Source organism: Leiobunum rupestre, chromosome 5 (genome assembly GCF_980474605.1).
Source record: "Leiobunum rupestre chromosome 5, qqLeiRupe1.1.hap1, whole genome shotgun sequence".
Lineage (NCBI taxonomy): Eukaryota > Metazoa > Arthropoda > Arachnida > Opiliones > Sclerosomatidae > Leiobunum > Leiobunum rupestre.
The window spans coordinates 65,437,838-65,460,442 of record NC_143388.1 but is presented as its reverse complement, the minus strand read 5'-3'; the positions used below and the strand labels follow the sequence as shown (position 1 = coordinate 65,460,442).

At 36.1% G+C, this 22,605-nt stretch overlaps 2 protein-coding genes and 1 long non-coding RNA gene across 8 annotated transcripts in view; 1 reads left to right on the top strand and 2 right to left on the bottom strand.

Annotated features, from left to right (window-relative positions):
• LOC149945615 (MFS-type transporter SLC18B1-like) overlaps nucleotides 1-22,605 on the top strand; it is a 74,714-nt gene that overhangs the window by 5,068 nt on the left and 47,041 nt on the right. For 4 of the 6 annotated variants that reach the window (XR_016481006.1, XR_016481005.1, XM_090175724.1 and 1 more), the window contains exon 1: nucleotides 14,258-14,428. The exons of 1 other annotated variant lie outside the window; for it this stretch is intronic. Coding sequence is in view for 2 of the 5 variants with exons in the window: in XM_090175724.1 (XP_090031850.1) it covers nucleotides 14,303-14,428 (126 nt within the window). In the remaining 3 variants the exon portion in view is untranslated. Of the gene's footprint in view, nucleotides 1-14,257; nucleotides 14,429-21,611; nucleotides 21,744-22,605 lie in introns of those variants that run through there. One more of the 6 variants, XR_016481008.1, reaches the window with a different exon arrangement.
• Nucleotides 5,035-8,736, bottom strand: LOC149945618 (uncharacterized). Its single transcript, XM_090176634.1, has 12 exons — nucleotides 8,532-8,736; nucleotides 8,329-8,476; nucleotides 8,140-8,278; nucleotides 7,767-8,085; nucleotides 7,608-7,708; nucleotides 7,242-7,550; nucleotides 6,979-7,188; nucleotides 6,817-6,927; nucleotides 6,597-6,739; nucleotides 6,161-6,537; nucleotides 5,820-6,100; nucleotides 5,035-5,759 (listed from the first exon to the last, which is right to left on the bottom strand). Exons 2-12 carry the CDS (start codon nucleotides 8,473-8,475, stop codon nucleotides 5,227-5,229), a joined length of 2,670 nt encoding a protein of 889 aa, XP_090032760.1. The 5' UTR covers nucleotide 8,476; nucleotides 8,532-8,736; the 3' UTR covers nucleotides 5,035-5,226.
• On the bottom strand, nucleotides 19,084-22,460 carry LOC149945617 (uncharacterized). The gene is made up of 3 exons (XR_016481010.1): nucleotides 22,415-22,460; nucleotides 22,278-22,353; nucleotides 19,084-19,790 (listed from the first exon to the last, which is right to left on the bottom strand). It is a non-coding gene; the product is annotated as an uncharacterized LOC149945617 (long non-coding RNA).

Genomic DNA, 22,605 nt, shown 5'->3' with positions numbered 1-22,605 from the left:
AAAACGACGAAAGATTCTGGTACAAAAGGGTGGTTTTCTTCCATTTTTATTAGCGCCACTGCTATCTATCGTTAGCTCAGTCGCCGGAAGTGCAATAAGCCAAGCTATAAACCGATGATGGCTCGAAAAATGCTTCTAGTACCTGAAGATGTAATGGAGAGATTAAAAAACACTACACCTTCCAAAACAGAAGAAACACCTGAACTTCAAAAAGAGAAGACACTCGATGTTGAAATGAAATCTATTCTAGATAATCCAGATTTAAACGAATCAGAGAAATTAGCATTATACAATCAAACTCTCCAACGACGGTTAACTTACGTACGTAAAGAGCAAATCTCTCCCGTTATTGAAAACTCTGAACGACCTAAAACTTGGTTCGCGCAAATATCTTATTCTCTACCTGCAACTTATGTTAGTGATGCAATTTCATTATACCGAGCGACTACGGAAGATCCGAGATATATTAGATGGACTAACTCAGGAGAGCTTTCTATTCGAGGACAAGTGATTGGAGGATCTAATATAATCGATCTTTTGTATGACGCTGTGAGAAAAACGCCTGGAACAGCGATTGATCCTATAGGAGTTACTGAGTTTTACGAGGGCATTCATAAGTCAAATATTTCAAAACGTTTAATTAAAAATCCTGTAAGACTGACACTGTTAAAAACATTCGCTGTATTTCATACACCACCAAGTAGTTCAATGTTATCATCATCTTCACCTAGTCCTCTAAGACCTTGGATACATACTAAATAAAATATATTAACCTGATAATGTTGTTCTCATTTCATAGTATAAGCCTACAATGGAAGGTTGTACAGAAACGGTCTCTTTAGGACTTTTAGCCTATTTATCACAATCATTTTCAAAATCACCGAAAATTATCACAGCTGTATTAATTATCATAGTTATTATAATATTAGAATTATTTAATTTCCTTTTTTGGCGTTACATGCCATTACATCAAAATATTACCCGATATGGAGAAAGAACTTGAGAAAATCTATACTAATCCCGCAAACCCAGGGTCATTCGCTGGAGTTCGAACGCTCTATAATTCAGCTCGACATAAAGGTTTAAAGGTTTCATTGGAAAAAGTAAAACAATTTCTAATAAAGCAGGATACATATACGCTGCATAAACCTGCTAGAAGACGATTCAAACGAAATCGAACTATTGTTTATGGAATTGACGAACAGTGGCAAGCGGACTTGGCAGATTTTCAGAAGCTGTCTAAATATAATTCAGGATCTCGCTACGTATTATGTATTATTGACATATTTAGCAAATACGCTATGGCTGTAGCGGTTAAAAATAAGAAATGTGTAACAATTTTAGAAGCGTTACGTAACGTTTTTGAAAAAGGTCGTCAACCGAAAAGAATTCAAAGTGATCATGGAAACGAATTTGTCTGTCAAGAAGTGCAGAGTGAATTAGAAAGAAGGAACATTAAATTTTTCGCTACTCGATCAGAAATGAAAGCGTCCATTATTGAAAGATTCATTAGAAGTTTTAAATCTCGTTTATATCGCTATTTCACGCAGAATAACACCCTTAAATATATCGACGTTTTAGATATTATAAACGCTTATAACAATAGTTATCACAGATCAATTAAATGTAAACCCGCGGAAGTTACTCTAGATAACTCTGCTAAAATATGGAAAAATCTTTACGGTTCGGTAAATTTTTCTCCTCCGTTAACATACGCGTTTGAAATTGGAGATATTTGTAGAATAAGTAGAAATTTATCAATTTTCGATAAGAAATATAACCCGAATTTTACTACAGAATTGTTTAAAATAGCTGAGAGACTACCACGTGACCCACCTGTATATAAGCTGATGGATTTAAATTCTAACCCCATTTTAGGAGTATTCTATCGAGAGGAGGTTCAGATTGTTGGTCGAGATTTAAAAGACTGTTACTTCATAATCGAAAAAGTAATAAAAAAGAGGAAAAAATCGGACGGCCGCGTAGAACTGTATGTAAAGTGGCAAGATTACGACCCTACATTTAACTCTTGGATACAAGAAGTGGATTTAAAATGAGTTTTTACGTAACGCTACCTTCAGATTCCTCGTCATTATATTACCAAGATAATAGCGTTGGTAAATTTCGAACGTATTTAGCTGAACCGTTAAGATTTGAGGAACAGTACGAAGTTGGGTTAGCGGAAATAAGCTATCCTCGGACATGGCATAACGTTCGAAAACCTAATCTATTGGTTATTAAAGACCCTCTCGAATATGATAAAATGACTGATAACCCTCTAGTTAAAGACCCTCTCGAATATGATAAAATAATTGAAGTTCCCGCGGGTTTTTATAAAACTCCGGAAGAACTATTACATGTTATGAACGTCCACAACCAAGAAGAACAAGTTACATTCGCTTATTTAAATTATTCTAATCGAATTAAAGTTAAATTGCAACCGAAAATCAGAGCTGTAATTGGCCCTGATCTATCGATTTTACTAGGTTTTAAGGATAGAAGAGATAATGATTTCACCATTTTAAATTCAATGATAACCCCCTACCCAGTTGATATGAACGCTGGGTTACATTCCTTATTCGTTTATTCTGATCTGGTTGAAAATAGAGTTGTTGGGGATAGTTTAGCACCTCTATTAAGAATCATTAGCGTCGAAGAGAAAGCCCAGTCTAATGGGAAAACAGCTACAAAAATATTTTCACAACCTCATTACCTACCAGTCGTGTGTAATAATATTAAGACTATATAGATTAATATAACAGATGATTTAGGTGAGCCAATACAGTTTCATAGTGGAAAAGCTCACGTTGTATTACATTTTAAACCCCGTAAAATGTGGACTTCACTATAAACCTTTAATCATTCAGGACACACCCTCATTCTAGCTTAAGAGAGCGAACAGTTAACATCATGAGGTCTGAATATTCACCCTCAAGAACTGATTATGAAAGTTACTATTTAAACCAGGTTGGTTTCGGTGGAATACCTGTATATAGAGGTTTAGCTGTGCAAAGAGGACATGGACTAAGAAATATATTATCTTCAGCGTTTAGATTCGCGGTACCTTTACTGAAGAAAGGCGCTTCTTACTTGGGAAAAAAAACTTTTAAGTACCGGAGCGAAAGTAGCGACCGGTGTTGTTAGCGGAGTCCCAATTAAAACAGCGCTTAAATCGCATTCTATTAACGCTGGAAGGGAAACTTTAGCTTCAGAAGCTGATGAAGCCATGAGACTAACATCTTCAGCTACGGATCATATTAAAAGAATGACGGGTTCCGGAAATAAAAGGAAACGAACTCAGTCGAAAAGCGCCATTTCAACAGCAGACAGGATAGCGAAAGGACGGTTCCCTAAACGTTCCGATATATTCTCATAATGTCCCTTTTACACCCGCACTCAGTTGAGTGTATAAATTCCGAGCTAGATTTGTTTCAAGTACCTATGACACAATCTTCGATTATTGGTGGAGAATGGGTTGAGTATAATCCAATATCAAATATAGTTGATAACGCATCAATTACATTTTCTATCAACGGTAACTCTGAAACGTATATAGACCTTTCACAAACTTTGCTGCACGTTCGAGTTAAGGTAACTAAAGATAATGGTCAACTACCGCAACCCGCGGTTCCAGGTGTTGCGGGTGGGGCCGCCGGAACTCCAGCCGACAATATCGCCCCCGAGAATTTGTTTCTTCATTCGCTTTTTAGCGACGTCCACGTATTTCTTAATGAAAGCTCAGTAACACCTTCCAGTCAAAATTACGCTTATAAAAGTATGATACAAACTTTATTAACGTTCGGAGATTCTGCGAAAAAAAGTTATTTAACGAGTTCACTTTTCTATCGGGATACGCCTGGAAAGTTCGATTCATTTTTCGATAACGATGGTTTCTCTAAACGAGCGAGTTTAGCGCCAAAAGGGGCGATTGACTTGTTAGGCGTAGTCCATACTGATTTATGTCAACAACCACGCTTTTTATTAAATATGGTTGATTTGAAATTTAAATTCGATAAAAATAGAGCAGCTTTTTGCGTTCATTCCGACGTAAAATGTAAAGTGGAGATTTTATCAGCTTCCCTTTATCTGAGGAAAGTTAAAGTGATACCGGAACTATCGCTCGCTCAAGCCAAGGCGCTACAATAGGGAACCGCTAAATATCCTGAAACTCGTTCGGAGTGCACCTCATTTTCTATACCCGCTGGTCTTATGGCTAGTGTGCAAGATCATTTATTTACCGGACAAGCACCCAAGAAAGTTGTTATCGGGTTTGTGGAACAAAAAGCGTTTCTAGGAGATTTGAAAAAATCCCCGTACAACTTTCAACATTTCGATTTATCAAGCATTGGATTGTACATTGACGGTAGCAGCGTCCCTCATAAGGCGTTATCTCTAAACTTTGAGGAGAATCAATATATTCAAGCGTATTGCAATCTTTTCATTCAAACTAATCAGTGGAACGTAGATGAAGGGAATCAGATAAGTCGGGAAGATTACCCTAACGGAAATTGTTTATTCGCGTACAATTTAACCTCGGATCTTAATAACAACGCTAATCACTTGCATCTTGTAAAAAACAGTAACCTGAGATCAGAATTAAAATTTGCAAAACCGTTACCGGAGACGATTTCCATTCTAATTTACGCCGAGTTTCAAAATTTGATTGAAATTGATAAAAATCGAACCGTGATTTTCGATTACAGTAATTAATGGATTCGCTACAGATAACTAAAATACTTGAAAAAGATTTAAGTACTAAAAGTATATTTCGAGGCGTGTTCCCGGCTGACAAGCTACCTAAATATGTAAAAATATTCCCTTCTCTATTTATTGTAAACACCGATACGAGTACTGAACCTTCAGAACACTGGGTTCTAATATATTTTTCTAAACATAAAAATAGTGAATTCATGGATTCCTTTGGAAACCCGCCAGATTATTTTAAATTTAATGACTTTATTGAACGAAACAGTAAAACTGTTACTTTTAATTCTAATCAATTACAGAGTAATTCTAGTAATACGTGTGGAGCATTCTGTATCTATTTTGCTATAAACAGGTGTAAAGGAATAGAAATGTATAACATTGTGTCTAGGTTTAAGAAAGATAAAAATGTAAACGATAAAATGATTAAAGAGTTTATGTGCAAAAGGTATTCAATAACGTAATTTTTACAATTTATAGCAATAGTAGTTTTTAAATATACATAAATACAAGCATTCATTATCATTTTTCAATATCTTTATGCCCGTGCGCTAATGTACGAACCCCGCAGGGTAGAATATATCTCTTATCATCATTTGGTGATAAACAAAGTTTTCTAGTATTTAAAGTAAATAGCTCATGCTTGAAACTAGCTATACGCATCATCTCGGCTGACATGGTTTCTTGATTAAAAAGACAACGTTCATAGTCTTCGTGGCGGATGACGTTTCTAATAACGTTCATGGCAACGCCCTTACAAACCTTTTTATGGATTAAAATTGACTCTAAAGATTTCCCCAATCGCAACTCCTTTTCTATCTCTTCAGCGGTCTTAGACTCCCCGTACAATTTAATAGAATAAAGCTTTGGACGAAGTCCTACAAAGCTTTGAATTAACTGCGAATTTGTCTCGTCTTTAAAATAACCGAGAGCTTTTTTATTCTGATTAGAATGAAGGAAATGCGAAGGTGGATAATCAGAGAAGTCAAAGCGGTTTTTATGAACTTCAAAGTCTTTATAAACATCATCCGTCTTAATGTTGTACGTTAGACTGTCTGTAAATATTTTATATATTAGTACTATTTAAATAAAAAATGCATATTAAATTAAATTACCAGTGTCTGTAAATAATAGTGATGCTTTGTCCCCGTACGTATTTGTTATGAATCCATAATGGAACCGATACATGAGCTCCTTGGATAAATCTAGAATGGTGAATCCGGTAAATATAGGCCGGTTAAGAACAATTTTGGCTCTCTTCTTATGAGCGCCGGCTAACTCGTCATTAAAGATGGTAAAGTGTTCAAACTGCGGGGAACTTGTAAATTTTAACATTCTTTCTGGTTTATGAATCAACTCGAAATTTATATGCTTCCGTAAATTTTCCATTGTTTTTCTAAAGAATTAAATGAAGTAAGGGAAAAAAAACAGCAATAAATTATTTAAATTGATTTACCCGAAAACAGAGTTAACCATAAGTTTCCAGAAATTCTTTTCAAATGAGCTCTTGGATAATTTCCTCTGTTCAGTGTTGAATTTAACATATTTTTCTAACCATTTCCCTTGAGTGAAGGTTAGAGCTCGATGAACCTTGGTTATTTTCAAACCTAATTCTACATAATATTTTAAATTGCGGTAATGTACTATGTATTTCTCTTTATTATTTAAATTAGGAAGAAGTTTTGGTAGACTTTGATTCTCCTTAATATTTAATTTTCCTAAGAGATCTTTGGAGTATGGAGATAGCATATCATGTGTAATAACTTTAGATTCCGCCGCTACTGGGAGATCGTTATGTAAGTCATGCAACTCTGGAGGATATTCAAGATCCACCTGCAAAGGAAACAATTCTTTAAAAATATAATTCAATAATTATAACACTTGTTATTTACCTCTAAAATGTATCCGTTTTCAACGTTATTGGGAATACTCAGAATATTTTCACAGAGTGTTTGCAAATCATCCTCCTGAACCCACTGGAAGTCGCCTAGCGGTAGTGGTTCACACATAACAGCACCGTACAAATTATTAGCATCTTCAATTAAGTTAAATTAAGTTAATTAATATAATTAAAATTAAAATAATTAAAATTTTTTTTTAAATGTAAATTACCTAAATAGCATATATAACTGCTCTCTTTAGACGAATCATATGTGTCGGGCATATATTTGTTATTCGCTTCAGAATAACGAGTTAAGATCATTGAGACACCGCCTCGAATACCTAAAAATTCAATGTAAATACAATAATATTTAAAATATCAAAAAGCGTTACCCTTTTCAATAAATAAGTGTTGATCTATATCAAGTATGAGATCGAGGCGAACATCGGTCATCTTCAAAGCTGCTTGCCAGGCTAAACCTGGTGCGGTGTAAGCGTGAGCGGGATCTAATTTATAATGAGTTATAGATAATGTTCTAAAATTTTCAAAAACGTCGGCTAAGAGCAACGCATCGCTTTTCACATAGAGGTCGGTGTATTCCCCTACGAAAACCGAGGTTAAGAGATTTCAAATATTTATACTATAGTAATTTTACCTAATGTTTGAATATTAAACGCTGTCCAAACATTTTGGGCGTGTAAATAATCAGATTCTAAAATATTTTGATTTTTCAATGAACTGAAAAACGCTTCTCTAGGTGGCAGCATCGTCTCGTCAAATTTCTTTTCATCGTCCATATACTCGTACGGGTAGACTCCCTTTCGCAAAAGCAGTTGAACTTTATCACTTTCAAAATATTTCTTAACAATCTGAAATTTACTGGCTCCTTCCAAAACGAGATTAGATACTAGAGCATCGAGGCTATCTCTTAGAAATCGATAAGAGTCTAAAAACCGAAATCTCCCTAAAAATAATAATAAAATTACTGTTAAGGTTAAATTCATAATTAACAATATTTTACCTAGTTTGAGTGAAATATAATTTTCGCTAGTGGAAGGAATACAGTCAAGTGTCTGTTCCTTAAAATAACCAATCTCCTGACATATAAGATGTAAATCGTATCTATGAAGATTTATTATTATTAGGTTTATTTCCTGGTTAATTAACTTGATAAATTCACCTGCTAAGGTTATGAAGGAAAATAGGGATAAATTCTGGAACTTTCTTTTGAAGATTACAGAGGCTATGCGCTGGCCCCCTGTATTTCCCAGTGAAATGACAATGATCTCGAACAGCGGGCATATTTCCCTGATTTAGCTGTTTCTGACAAATGTAGCAATGCGTAGCAGCTTGAAACTGTTCCTCCTCATCCAGGGTAATAATCATTGGTACATTTGTCTCAATGAGTTCCATCAACTCCTTCTCTAATTCCAGAATAGACTCCAGAAATCTTCGAGTTGCATCTTGACCTCGATAGCAATCGGTTCGAACAGGTACACCTATAAGTATTCTCTTAAAATATATCTAAAAGGGAATTTTGCCAAATAACTTACCGTTAGGTCCAACAAGCACCCACGAATACGCGCAGCTGATATGCATGTTTACTTTGCTGGTATTTATATCAGGATCTAGATCACATCCTTGAACTCTCGGTAGGATTGCTTCAAAATCGGCGTAAAATACATACTGCACCTAATAATTTCATTTCATTAAGAGTTAAATTAAATAATTTTAATTTTTACTTTTTCCGTCCACTCATATTTATCAAAATAAAGCGTCTTCTTCTTGGTAGGGAAAACTGTTTTTTGGACGCCGTGGGTAGCGCATTCTTCGATATGGGCATCACGTCGCTGTTCAGCGTTATTACCGCTGAATCGGTGAAGACACATTCTAATACAGAAAATAATTAGTAGATTGCAAACTAATATATTGGAAACTAAATTACCTGCAGTAATAACTTGTGCTTCTGTTTTTTATTAGATGCTGTAACAGTTTTCCTAGGTCTCGTATAAGACAGTAATGTCTATTCCCATCGTCAATATCTTTAGTTTCATCGGTGATGTATAGCAAATCAAACTCCCTTTCCTCACCACACTTGTTAGCGCTTACGTAAAGGGGGAATATATCTCCCGAGAAGCCAAAAACAGATATTGATAAATTATTCATTAATTAAAATTTTTTAAGTTCCATAGCGTTTAATTTGAAAGGAAAATATATGCCACTGGTATCAAGTTCATTTTCATAAGGTCTATATTTGGTAACACGGTGAGGGTTTTGAGTCCAAGGAACTGGGTGAAGTTTAGCTAGAATTGACCAGAGAAAACATTTCTCATCATTTTCGTTTCTAATATTAAGAATCGCTCGACGTTGAGATAGTTTTTCAGGTAGTTCCATATACGATGACCCCCGTAACGGCTGGTAAGATGCTACATTTAATTCTACATACAGAATACGATCAATTACCCAACCCGATCCTATCAAAAATATAATGTTTTAGTTCAAAATATAACTTTTATATTTAGTACATATACCTGTCGCTTCAAAGTTTTCCGCTGCTGACTGTATTGTTTCAATGCAGTCGTCCAGCTGGTTTTCAATGACATCGAGCGTTAATGTTGTTTGCATAGTGCTTCGGAAGTAGGGTCGTACTTCCGCTCTTTGTTCCATACCTCCTAAGGGTCTCATATAAACAGATCTTACGAGTAGGAACCACTTAATTCCACGTTTACTAGCCAGTCTTTCTACTAAAAATTTACGGAAAGCGGCTCGGTAACGTCCAATAAACATCCCCACATCAATATCATAATCTTCGGCATTGTAACGGATAGAGGCTAGCGTATCGTTCAAAGCCTGGACCATAGTTGGGGATGCTGGTGGTGTTTCATCAAGTATTGGTGAGGCGGGAACAGGTGATGGTGTTAGAATGTCGGGTAAAGCTGATGTAGATGGCTGTGTACGGGTAGATTCCAGTTGAATGCCTTGAAGCAAACTAGGTGACGGTGGACGGGTTGGTGATGGCGAACGTTGCATTGGCGACGGTGTGCGAGACAGGTCCATGGGTTCGGAAGGGCCGGGTGCGTTCAAGTCATGAGTTCGTTGATGGCTCTTGAAATTTTCCAATCTAGCCACATTCTTACCACATACTTCACAGACAAACTTATGTCTATCACCATGCACTTCTCTAACATGCCGATTTAAGGGGGACTTGGTAGCGAAACTTTTCGCGCACGTAGGACATGTATACTGAGCTTTAGGCATATTGAATATAGCTACCGCAGTTAACCGTGGAATGACCTCCCACAACCCTATACAACCCCTTTTATAGTATATTCAAGTATCATTTGAGAACGATACGTTTCTCATACTTAAACTTGAAATATTCGTTTGAAATATTCGTTTGAAATACTCGTGAGATAGATTCAAGTGACAATCATATTTAAGTACTACAATGATATTAAAATGAAGTTTAAAAATATTTCCATTCTACTTTAACAACGAATATTCCATGACGTCAAAACACTCTAAAATTCAAATTAACCGCGCCTCCCGAGGAATCCGCGCGCGCCGCCTAGGTTATCACTTTTTACATCATTTCAACTTATTTCGTACGATAAAACGCAATAAGATATACGTTCAAGTGTCTTTCAAGATAAGCAGAGATAAATGAACAAGCTGGCCTGAACACAATATGTTGATATACGAAAAAACAAATCGTCGCGAGAAATATCATAAATACATTGACTTTTCGATGATTTTACCCCCATTTCACCCCTTAAATCCCGGATCTCGATCCCGAACCTAAACCTGAACCTGGGACTGACGGGTCGACCTTACTTTCCTTCTACTCATTCACGATTTTAAATTTCAATCGCGATTTAAAAATTTCAACGCGATTTATGTATTTCAATTACGATTTAATAATTTAAAGCGCGATTTAATCTTTGCAATCAGATGCCTAATTGCCTAGTAGCTTCAATATTAATTTAAACATCCGCTCAATTTTTTCTTCAAGATAGCCAGTAGCGTAGCCAGAAATCCTTCTAATTATGTAAAATACCTGAGAGGGTTCGAGAAGGGGTGAAATCTGAGTACAGCCTAAGCTACATTGAAGGGGGGTTTGGACAGGGAAAACCTCCCTTTGTCAACGCCACTGACGCTAGCAAATACGTATTCACCGGTGACATTGGTTTCACTGCTTCGATAAGAACACAAACGAGAGTTGCAAGTAATCACAATTATCCAAGTACACGCATTGAGAAGTAGGTCTCGCAGCTACTGCTATTTATAACCGAAGATAATGTGTCCCATTTCATACGAATACAAAACAAATTTCACACCACAAACTTTTTTTTTAATTTGTAATATATTTTATTTTATCTTATTTTGATCGAAAATTCCTCGGATCTTTTGCTTATGATTATTTTTATTTTTTTAATTTTTAATTAAATTTTAAAAATTATCCGGTACAAAAATAATAATAATAAAAAAAACACCCACAGGAACACTTAGGGCAGGGAGTACAAACAATCACCTAGGGAGGCGCCCGGAGGGAAAGTGTTTAGTACTGAGGCCGCATTGCCTCTCTGCACCGCGATGGCGATCCGTTGCAAGAGGAAAGTCACCGACCGATGCTCGCCTGTGACCTCCTTTATCCGAAGGCCTATCGAATGGATCAAGGCCAGACCATCCCGCCCGAAGAGGAAGACGCCAAGTAGGACGGGGCTAGAGGGTCGGTGCACGTAAAGTCCCAGACCAGGGATTTTCCACCGGACCATGGGACCAATGTCATGCCATCGGGTCGTTTCCTATCGTCCCGCGACAGGCCGGGGGGTTCAAGAATGGCCGGAACACCGGCAGAAATGAGGGCGCGTTTAAGTAGGTCATTGACGGCGCCGTGGCGCGACAGCCGACCAGAGCTTCGTTTGCAACTCAAACCGTGGGTGCCCAAGGAGTGGGTGCACAAACTTTTGACGTTTTAATATGACAGAAAATGTCCGAAACAATATAACAATTTTACTCACAGTGTAAGCCTTGGAATTGGTTTGCATATCGGGTAAACAAATTCTGAGTAGTTTATACCTTATTACATTTATGTACGTCAAATTGTAATATGTAAGCCAACCATGTTAATTTTGTTTAACTATTTATGTTCTCAAACTTTTAAATTCAAAAAGGTAGTGCCTTTGGTTTTAGGCTATAATCATATAGAATCTATTCCAAAGAACGTGATAAAAAATGTTTTCACGATTTTGTTCGCCAGGGAAACTATGTTATTTGCGGTCTTCTTACATGTAGGCAGGTGCCTTATTTGTGGGAACGTTAACTGTACCATTCATTGGGCTCCAATTTTCAGGGTTGTTCAAAATGCTTTTTTTTCAAAATGCAAAATATTTTCCTTGTAACTCAAAATCCAAAATATTTCCTCCGTAACTCAAAATGCAAAATACTTTTTCTATAATTCAAAATGCAAAATACAAAATGCATTTTGAAAATTGGTTTTTCTAAATGCAAAATGTAAAATGGTTTTTGCAGCTCAAAATAAAATGCAAAATGCATAAATTTTGAAAATGGTTTTTAAAAATACAAAATGATAAACTATTAATTAGTTATTAATAAAAATTACGTAGAGATTTCAAAACCATCCTCGCAGTCAGCGAGGGAAATAAAGCGGTGGCACTGCACGAATGTTTATCTGCTTTTGAGTATCGCCATCTATGATTACTTGGAAGTAAATAGCAGACGAACTTTCTCTACAAGAGCTGGGATCGAGCGGCTGGGATCGAGCGGCTGGGATGATGGTATCAGAGTAAAAAAACATTTTGAAAATGTTTTCCACATATCAAACCTACAAAATGTAAAATGCAAAATACTTTTTCTAACTTTTGCATTTTCAAAATGCATTTTGAACAACCCAGTCAATTTTTCATTAAGGTAATGAACAATGATATGTTTAAAGAAGATCCTGCTTGTTAAGAATTTGATCAAAATACAGTAGCGTAACTAGGAACCCCGGGGCCCCCCCGCGAAAAACTACTCAGGGCCCTTCTAAATAGCACCGATTTTAATCATAAACGTTTGGGGGCCCCTAGTTCTTGCCCCCTCCCGCACCGCGGGGTCTGCGGGGGCGCTATTTACGCCACTGTCAAAATACTAATTAAATTGAATAAACCTTAGTTTACAATAATTATTTAACATAACTGTAAAATTAAAATTCTGATTTTAAAAAATTGTATAAATTGATTTAAAATAATTTTGTATTTTTGTAGCTTTTTTGCATTCGCTTAAGATATGAACTATTGTAAATATCTATTGTAATATAACATAATTCGGTTAATGATAATCTCTCGTGGAGTGATTGCGAAATAGGAAGTTTCCGAACAGGAATCTCGTCCCTTCTTACTCTTTCCGTTGGCAAAATAGTTGGTTAGTTTGATGAAATACGAGCGTACACCCGTTTATGTTTGAAATTCGATAAAAACTAACTTCTGAAATGGAGCCAGTGTTTATATGGGTTATTTTTATCTTCGGATTCAATAATTCCTCATTATCTTCCAAAAGTAAGCGTTACTTACTTTTTTGAAAGCATTTCAATTTTTAATAGGCCTTGGCTGGTCCGTGGAAGCGGCGAAAAGGCTACCGGCAGACCGTCGGCGATACAGACTTTCATTAAAAATTTGCACGGGGGAATAGAAAGTGTCATACTTACGTTTATTATAAACTTATGGTAATTCCAATAATGTTGAGACGATCCGCGGGCACCATGCGCGAATTAGTGTATGTATAAAGACATCCGCATAATAAAAATGCATCAACGTTTTCAGGAAGGTAATTTACTTCTGACATGTAAACCCACAATTTCAGTTAATGTTTATCTGTATTCATAGTTTGCACCGAAGGGAGGGGCCTATGGTCTCCAAGGAAACTGGGAGGGCGATCAAAAATTCAAACCATTTCGCGCGTAGCTACTAAATAGGTAGCCATTTTGTTGGTAATCTCGTCAAAGCTACAAAACGTATTAGATTTATGCTTTAAAATTTTAAATGGGCCCTAAACAAAGCCAGATAAGATTCTAAGGCCGGGTTATTTAAATAAAATATCAAATTACGGCAGAAATATCTACGAAAAGAAGTTAACAAAGCTTATCAAAGTTAGGCCTTTGCGGTCATCCTTTTTACACTTACCTTCACTATCGAATAAAATAAACAATTTTCGCTCTCCCTTGGTAATTGAACTACTCGAACAATTTTTAACCAGGCAGATAACCATTTTTAACGTGAAAATAAATCCTTAATCATTTGAAAATAATTAAAATCCGCAAACAGACGATTGAAACTGTTAACCCTCCCGTTTTACTAAGAAATCTACACCTTCAAAATGGCGGCAAAGAACCGTTCATTCTTGCTCAAATTAAATATTTATTCTTGGTTCTTATATCTATACTTGGAACTGCGTCATTGATGACGTAGGGATGCAAACTATGTATTACAATTTGTAATAATCACAAATATGATAATAACTTCCTATATTAATAAAAAAAAATTTAGAACGGAGAAAAGCAATAACACTTCCTGCTGATAAGATTTGTATTTCATTAGTATTACGATTAGAGGGTTAATGAAACACCTCAATCTCAGAAGGAAAGCATTCTCCATTACTGAGTTTCCTCTTTACGCGAGTGGTTTGTCGTACTCGAATTTACAAATCACAGAATGTGAAATGAGAATTTGGCCGAACCCTACCTTGCAAGTCTTAATAAGGGTAAATTGCAGACAACGTTGTTGCGGGTTTCAATATGGATTAGGAAGAGGAACGATGAGGTCAAAGTCGCCAAATCTCTTTCCGGTAAATACACTTTTATCTTAGCCCTTTTAATCTGGCGCATACACTCTGATAAAGGGACAAATATCCCTCTTAAGAATTTATTTTATTGTCATCTATGGAACAGTGGCGTAGCCAGGGGGGCACAGGGGGCACATGCCCCCCCCCCAAAATGTATGGTCGTATGTACAAATATTTTAATTTTTTTACTTTTTTTTCAATGGCGTGGCCCGCCCGAAACCAGATCCTGGCTACGCCACTGCTATGGAACGTTTCAGAAAGCAGTTATACTCTACTTCCGAGTTCATTCCGATCTCTGTTCTTTCATCGAATCATAGCCCTTTTTAGGAATACCGTATCTAACCCCACCGATCAAATACATTTTGCCACCATGACCAAATCAATCTGCCGTAGCCGATAACATCTAACCTTTTAGCATATGTAACATAATTACTCACTAGCTCTATTTCTTCACTAACGGTTTGTTTCACAGATATTGCGTCATCCGTACCCTACGTAATATTTGACATCATATTTGATGTAATATTTGACGTCATCAAATCTGAAATGCCGATTATGCCGTCGCACAATTAGCTCTACGTCTGATAAACCGACGGCCATTATTTTAGTTCACAAACCTGTTTGAACCACCAAGGCTTAGGTGTTAAAATGAGTTATAATATAGTGTCAAGTGCTGATAATTGTTTCGTAGACTCAGGTTCTAAAATATATTTGCATTGTCAAATAAAAGAAGCAGGGTTATTGGAAAAAAAAGTTGAAATTCAGGTTGAGCTTTTCTGGGGTTGGAATTTTTGCAGATACTTTTCCTTCTCAATTTAGAGGTTTTCCATTGGCTTAAATACAGATGTTTGTAGCCAATAGTGTGACTCCCAAAATTACTACATGTAGGATGAATAAAAAGGTTAAAATCTAACGCAGTCCTCCTTTTTACTGGTTCGTGGTGAAACAAACCGTTAATGAAGATTTTTGAATGGAATTAAGGTACAGTGGCATACTTATGAGTAATTATGTTACATATGCTATTAGGATGGATACGAGTCATTCATCTTCCTAGGGTAACCCACCGTTTTTGTTAAAACTCGGGAATTAGTAGACCTTAACGTAACTTGAAAATTTATAATAGGAAAAGTTACTCTGGGCTATCTTCTTGCCATGGCAACCGTAAATATTTTGGACAATACAAAATAAACGTTTCTCTATGTGATTTAACATGGAAAACAATGAAATGAAAAAAATAGAGAACATTTTACAATTTTAAGGCAATAGAGACTATTTTTGGGTTAATTCGCCTGTCGTTGGGTAAATGCAACCAAATTACGGTAAATTTCAATCAATTAAGTATTTGGGAATAAATGCAATTAATAGTAACCAAATCCAATTTTATTTAAGTAATTTCTACTAAATTGGACAAAGTTTCATAAATTGGGTAAAACCGAAAAATCCAGTAAATTCTGGTAAATTCGAATAATTTGGGTTATATAAGAGTAAAATTCAGTAAGATAAGTAAAGTTTGGGTAGATCTAAATAAATTTTGGTTAATTTGACTAGATTGGACAAAGTTTAATCAATTGTGTAAATACTAGTAAATTAAGAAAAATATTAATTTATTAAGGAAAATTCGAGTTAAATTCGGTAAGATAAAGTAAAGTTGGGTAAATTCAAACTAATTTGGGAAAGATCGAAAAATGGTTGGTAATTTGAAAATAATTTGTGTAAATTCGAATACATCAGGGAAAATATGAAAAAAAGTAAGAAAAATTAGAGCTAAATAGCAAGACTCTCTTTGTTGACAGAATCAGTTGTGCCGTTGATGATGATAAATATGAGTGGATAAGGTCTCAAATTGGCCAATTTTATATTGCGATTGAATAATTGGTCGTTATTTCGCTGAAATTAACGTTATATTAACTTTGGCAATTTTTTGAAGTTTTAATAGAAATTTGGTTGTAAACGAAAATTAGTTGGCGTCAATACCTGGCAGTTAGACGCTCCGACCAAAATCAGTCAAAGTTGCAAACAACGGCAAGAACATCCAAAAATGAAATAACCGCCAAAAAGTAAAAAAATGAAAAAATGTTGGCGAAAATTGAAAACCGTACCAAACCACGCAATGTTCGAAATATTCCACAAATACTCAAACTGGATGTAAACAGCCAAAAAATTCAGGTTGGACAAGAGTCGTCAATAAGTTCAAATTCGATAATAACATCCCGAAAAATTCAAATTGGGCATGAACCCCCGAGAAATTCAAATTGGACATGAACCCCCGAGAAATTCAAATTGGACATGAACCCCCGAGAAATTCAAATTGGACATGAACCCCCGAGAAATTCAAATTGGACATGAACCCCCGAGAAATTCAAATTGGACATGAACCCCCGAGAAATTCAAATTGGACATGAACCCCCGAGAAATTCAAATTGAACATGAACCCCCGATAAATTCAAATTGGACATGAGCCCCTGAGAAATTCAAATTGGACATGAACCCCCGAGAAATTCAAATTGGACATGAGCCTCCGAGAAATTCAAATTGGACATGAACCCCCGAGAAATTCAAATTGAACATGAACCCCCGAGAAATTCAAATTGGACATGAGCCCCCGAGAAATTCAAATTGGACATGAACCCCCGAGAAATTCAAATTGGACATGAACCCCCGAGAAATTCAAATTGGACATGAACCCCCGAGAAATTCAAATTGGACATGAACCCCCGAGAAATTCAAATTGGACATGAACCCCCGAGAAATTCAAATTGAACATGAACCCCCGATAAATTCAAATTGGACATGAGCCCCCGAGAAATTCAAATTGGACATGAGCCCCCGAGAAATTCAAATTGGACATGAGCCTCCGAGAAATTCAAATTGAACATGAACCCCCGAGAAATTCAAATTGGACATGAACCCCGAGAAATTCAAATTGGACATGAACCCCCGAGAAATTCAAATTGGACATGAACCCCCGAGAAATTCAAATTGGACATGAACCCCCGAGAAATTCAAATTGGACATGAACCCCCGAGAAATTCAAATTGGACATGAACCCCCGAGAAATTCAAATTGAACATGAACCCCCGATAAATTCAAATTGGACATGAGCCCCCGAGAAATTCAAATTGGACATGAACCCCCGAGAAATTCAAATTGGACATGAGCCTCCGAGAAATTCAAATTGGACATGAACCCCCGAGAAATTCATATTGAACATGAAACCCCGAGAAATTCAAATTGGACATGAGCCCCCGAGAAATTCAAATTGGACATGAACCCCCGAGAAATTCAAATTGGACATGAACCCCCGAGAAATTCAAATTAGAGAAGAACCGAAAAAAAAAGGAAAATTCGACAATGGCTGCGTTCAGAAAGACTCAACGGAGAAGAAACCGTTTCCTGAAAAATATATTTCCGTTGAGACCGTTGTTCAACGTGACGTAGAATATTGCTTCAAAGAAATTCCCACGTATACAAATAATTTAGATAAAATATTGCAAATTTTCTTAATTATTTGGTTTTTTTCGTAATTTTTTACATTTTTATACACAAAAAAATAAAATATCAATTAATTCATTAAGATTAACGACAATTATATTAAGATTTGTGCCATTCTCCGTTTGTATGACTTCACGATACCTTTGAGCAACGGTGAGTCCGTTGAGCGTTACTGAACGTGGCCAATAACACCATAAAACAATAATAAAACCATAAAAAAATTTTAAATATGACAATAACGCCCAAAAATTAGAAAAAACGCTCATTACAGTTTTCATCCACGGTTGTATTTGGTGCTAGTTGCGTGGGCTTGCGAAACTAGATCGGGACTCGCTTGTAGCGTCAATCAAATCCTACTAGATATTTTCACGCACAAGCGAAAGTTTCAAGCAGGACGTCTGCTCATGTGACTACATTCAAACAATAGGAAACTGGTTGTAAATTGTAATTTGTTGAGCATCCCGAGGTCGGCGTTTTACCGGAAAAGGCTTATCAGGGCCGTTTTATCAAATGGTCACAAAAAATCCTTAAAAAATATCTTCTTAGAAATAGGGCCTTCAAAGGTCTTAGTGCCCAGGACCTACGAATATCTTAAAATTTATCACTGGGTTATTTGTAACATTTTTCAGTATTACCAGTAGCCCTTAATAGAAACCATTGCGAAATTGACAAAGAAGCAAATAAAAGGAAATGGAAAACAAGAAAAAAGAAATCGAAGGGATTTATAAGAGAGAAGCCAATTATTGGAATCGTAAATTGAAAGAGCACCACAACCTTATTTGTTTACATATTTATTCAAACACCGTAAAATGTAGGTCACTGTGATTCTGTGAACGCAACACGCTATAACAAGACGTACGACGGTCAGAATACACACAATCTTTCTAATGTGTTAAGTTTGTTTGAGCTATTCACAGCAACCTGCAACGCCGGTATCACAACCAAAATATATCCACGTTCACACATATATACATATTTACACTTATTTGTTACTTCTAGTCATACTTTAAAAGCATCGAAGATTCCTTCGATCTGTTACTCTTATTTTTTACTTCTGATTACACTTATTTGTTACTACTAGTCAGCCGTTGAATGTCACACTTATTTCTTCTGGTTATACGACAAAGACTAGTTCGATCAGTTTCATACTTATTTGTTACTTCTGATCACACTTATTTGTTACTTCTGATCACACTTATTTGTTACTTCTGATCACACTTATTTGTTACTTCTGATCACACTTATTTGTTACGTTGATTGTCACACTTAATTGTTACGTTGAGTGTCACACTTAATTGCTACGTTGAGTGTCACACTTATTTGTTACGTTGAGTGTCACACTTATTTGTTACGTTGAGTGTCACACTTATTACTTCTGGTCATACGCCGAAGACTAGGCCGATCAGTGTCATACTTAATTGTTACTTCTGGTCATACATTGAAAGCGCGGCCCACTCTGAACGGCCTTGAAAAACGCCAGAGGGAAACGGGCGCCCAGACCTCTATAAACACCCGGATTTGCAATGTTGGAAATTGCGGGGGTCCGTATACGCTGTCCAAAACACCTGACTTAGAATTAAATTTAAGGAACGTATTGGCAATTCTAGGTTAAATGTAAACCACAGCTATTGCCGGGAGTGGTGGCTCACTCCTGTAATCCCAGGCGTCCGGGAGGCAGAGTTTGTGGATGGTCGTGTGAGGACGACTACCAATTCCCCAACGGGTGGTCGGAATACTTCCACCACGGGTGTCCCCACCCCTGTCCCCACGTATCCCCCCGTTGGCGTGGCCGTTACACATATCTCGCCCTGATGAATCAGATGGTGTTTCGCCGGGGTGGCGGTCTTCTCAGACTCAAATCAGCCCTTTCTTCCTTGAATAAAAAAAAAAACCACAGCTATTAAAAAATATAACTTTCATGAAAATAGGACTTAAATTAAGGAACTATATATAGATTTTTAGGCGAAAATATAAAACCACGAAAATTGGGGTACGGTAAATTACACTGAAAACTATACTTAAATTTAATATTTACTGATATAACCGAAGTTGTAGTTCCGCTCAATCCTAACCTATCCAATTATATTTTTTAACGTTGTCGGACTTAATTTTAAAGAAAATATCTACCACATAAAGGAAATCACCGAACTTCTTGGGCTCCGATTTGAAAACTTTATGAAAGGCTATCAATGGCGATGTATGTACATTCGAACGAGATATCATTGACTCTTCTAGCCCTAACCGTTGAAGAGATATGCGCGACACGGCGCCATCGGCGGCATCGGCATCGGCAACGGCTACACTGTACGTGAGACTAATACACATAAATCCTTAGGATTGTGTGTAAAAACGGAAAGCGAGTGGGTGAAGACTTCAACGCGTAAATTCAAATAAAATAAGACTTCACGCAAAATAAAAATATCTCAATCTTTTCGTTTACTCGCTACAAGCTACCATGAAAAGAGCGGTTTTACAGTTGGTACTACACTCTAGTAAATAGGCGTCATTTTAAATTAAATTTGGTTAATTTATTATATTTGGGAGCGGTCAAGTAGTTTTAGTTATTTAATTTAAAATTATTAATCTTTGTTTTAAGTCCATACTTAAATATTAGAAAAGCATTACATGAAGTGTTTAACAGCAGCAATATTTTGTTATCTTAAAACGAATTTTGAAAAATTAACGGGAATCTGCGAAGGTAGTTGTTTCGAGGGAATGACATTGTTGGTGCTTGATGATGTACGACTCACAAGGAGACTACCCGAGGTGGCTATCACCGATTTTGTTGAATCTCGGGGGTTAGGTAGACCTTATGGTAGTATCAAGAATGTATTGAAGTTACTAAGAATATTGGACTACAGGATTCTGATTCCAATCCTCGCAGCCTTTGTAGCTTAAATTCGTCTGCTTTCCCATTCAAGTTTGCTATATGGTATAACCTTGAATGCGCCTTAAATGCAGACGAACTTTCTCCACAAAAGCTGTGAGGATGGTACCAGGGGTTAATGCTATGCTCAAATATTCTTAGTAACCTCAATACATTCTTGGTAGTATGAAAATTGCCAAAGGGAAAAGTTGCAATGGGCTTTAGTTTTCCCATGGCAACCGAAAATGTTTTTGACAACACAGTACGTATATTTTCTCATTGAAAATAACAATCTGAGCACTTCTAAGGGTACCCCCTGTGAAAAATTTGAAAAAAAATTCAAATTTCAAAACCAAAAAAAAAATAGATCAAAATTGACAAATAAAATGAATTTTATGATATTTTGATGACTTTCGGTCAATTTGATCAAAATATGTAAAAATTGATCAATTGTTAATTTCAATGGGACAATATAGAGACTGTGTTGTCAAAACATTTTCGGTTGCCATAGCAAATCTAATGCCCATTGCAGCTTTTCCCTTGGTGAAATTTCATGTTACCATAAGGTCTACATACCCACCTAGTTTCAACAAAATCGGTGATTATCACCACGGGTAGTCTCCTCGTCAGTTTAGTTGCTAATCCAAATCTGATGTGGGTGGTAGTGTAAAAAATGTGCGTTAAAACAAAGGGAAATGTTTATAATATATATTATGCTATCATTATTTGTGTACTTAACAATTTACCTCTGGCGTAAAGGTATTTTTGTTCGCGCTCACGGTATCATGTTTCGTTTGGCTAGTCTACATTTACTTTGCCTTTCCGCTGTTAACATTGAATGTGTTTATTCTCTTTATAGCCGTAGTTATAACTAAACGCGGGATTAAATAGTTACTATCGAAAACCCTTAATGCAAATTCAGTTCTGTCGACACACTCTTCACTAGCGGATTTGCCAAAGGTAAATTGACTGTGTTATCTAATCATTACACGTTTCAAATCATTCAACGGATTAAATCATGATTAAATTGATTATATCATGATTAAATTGATTATATCATGATTAAATTGATTATATCCTGATTAAATTGATTATAACCCGATTAAATTGATTATATCATGATTAAATTGATTATATCCTGATTAAATTGATTATATCCTGATTATATCGTGTTGAACTATTGAAGTGATTAATTCACTATTGAAGTGATTAATTCGCTATTGAAGTGATTAATTCGCTATTGAAGTGATTAATTCGCTATTGAAGTGATTAATTCACTATTGAAGTGATTATTTGGAATTATTTTACCATGATTAAATTATTAAACGTCATTAAAAGTGTAGTAATTGAAACATGATGATTAGGACACCCTAAAGTATAGTGAGCTGCTGCTCGGTAGTCTCAGCGAATTTTATTTCATCCTCAAAATCGTTCTACTGAAAGCTTTATGGTAATACGTTGGTCAAGAGCCAATTATTAAGAAATTCATTCTACCTTTGCTGGCAAAATTCAACCTTCATCAAATTGTACCTTATGACTCGCGAATAATATTCTGCAATGATAGTAATATCTGGGGGGTGGATAGAGCGGTCAAAAGGTTATTTAGACCAATATTTCGAAGCTTATATCACCTCCGCTTCTGCTCTGATTGAACCATAGTTGTTGTCGTACGAATTTCTTTCGAATAAGTAGGTAATTGGCGATATCGTACCAGCGCTGAATAGGAAGCAAATAAGTAATGTTTGGTCGTTAAAACCGACATCAGTTTTTATCATTAATAAAATTTTGATTTTATTTTTCCATTCTTCTCTGACTGTGTCTT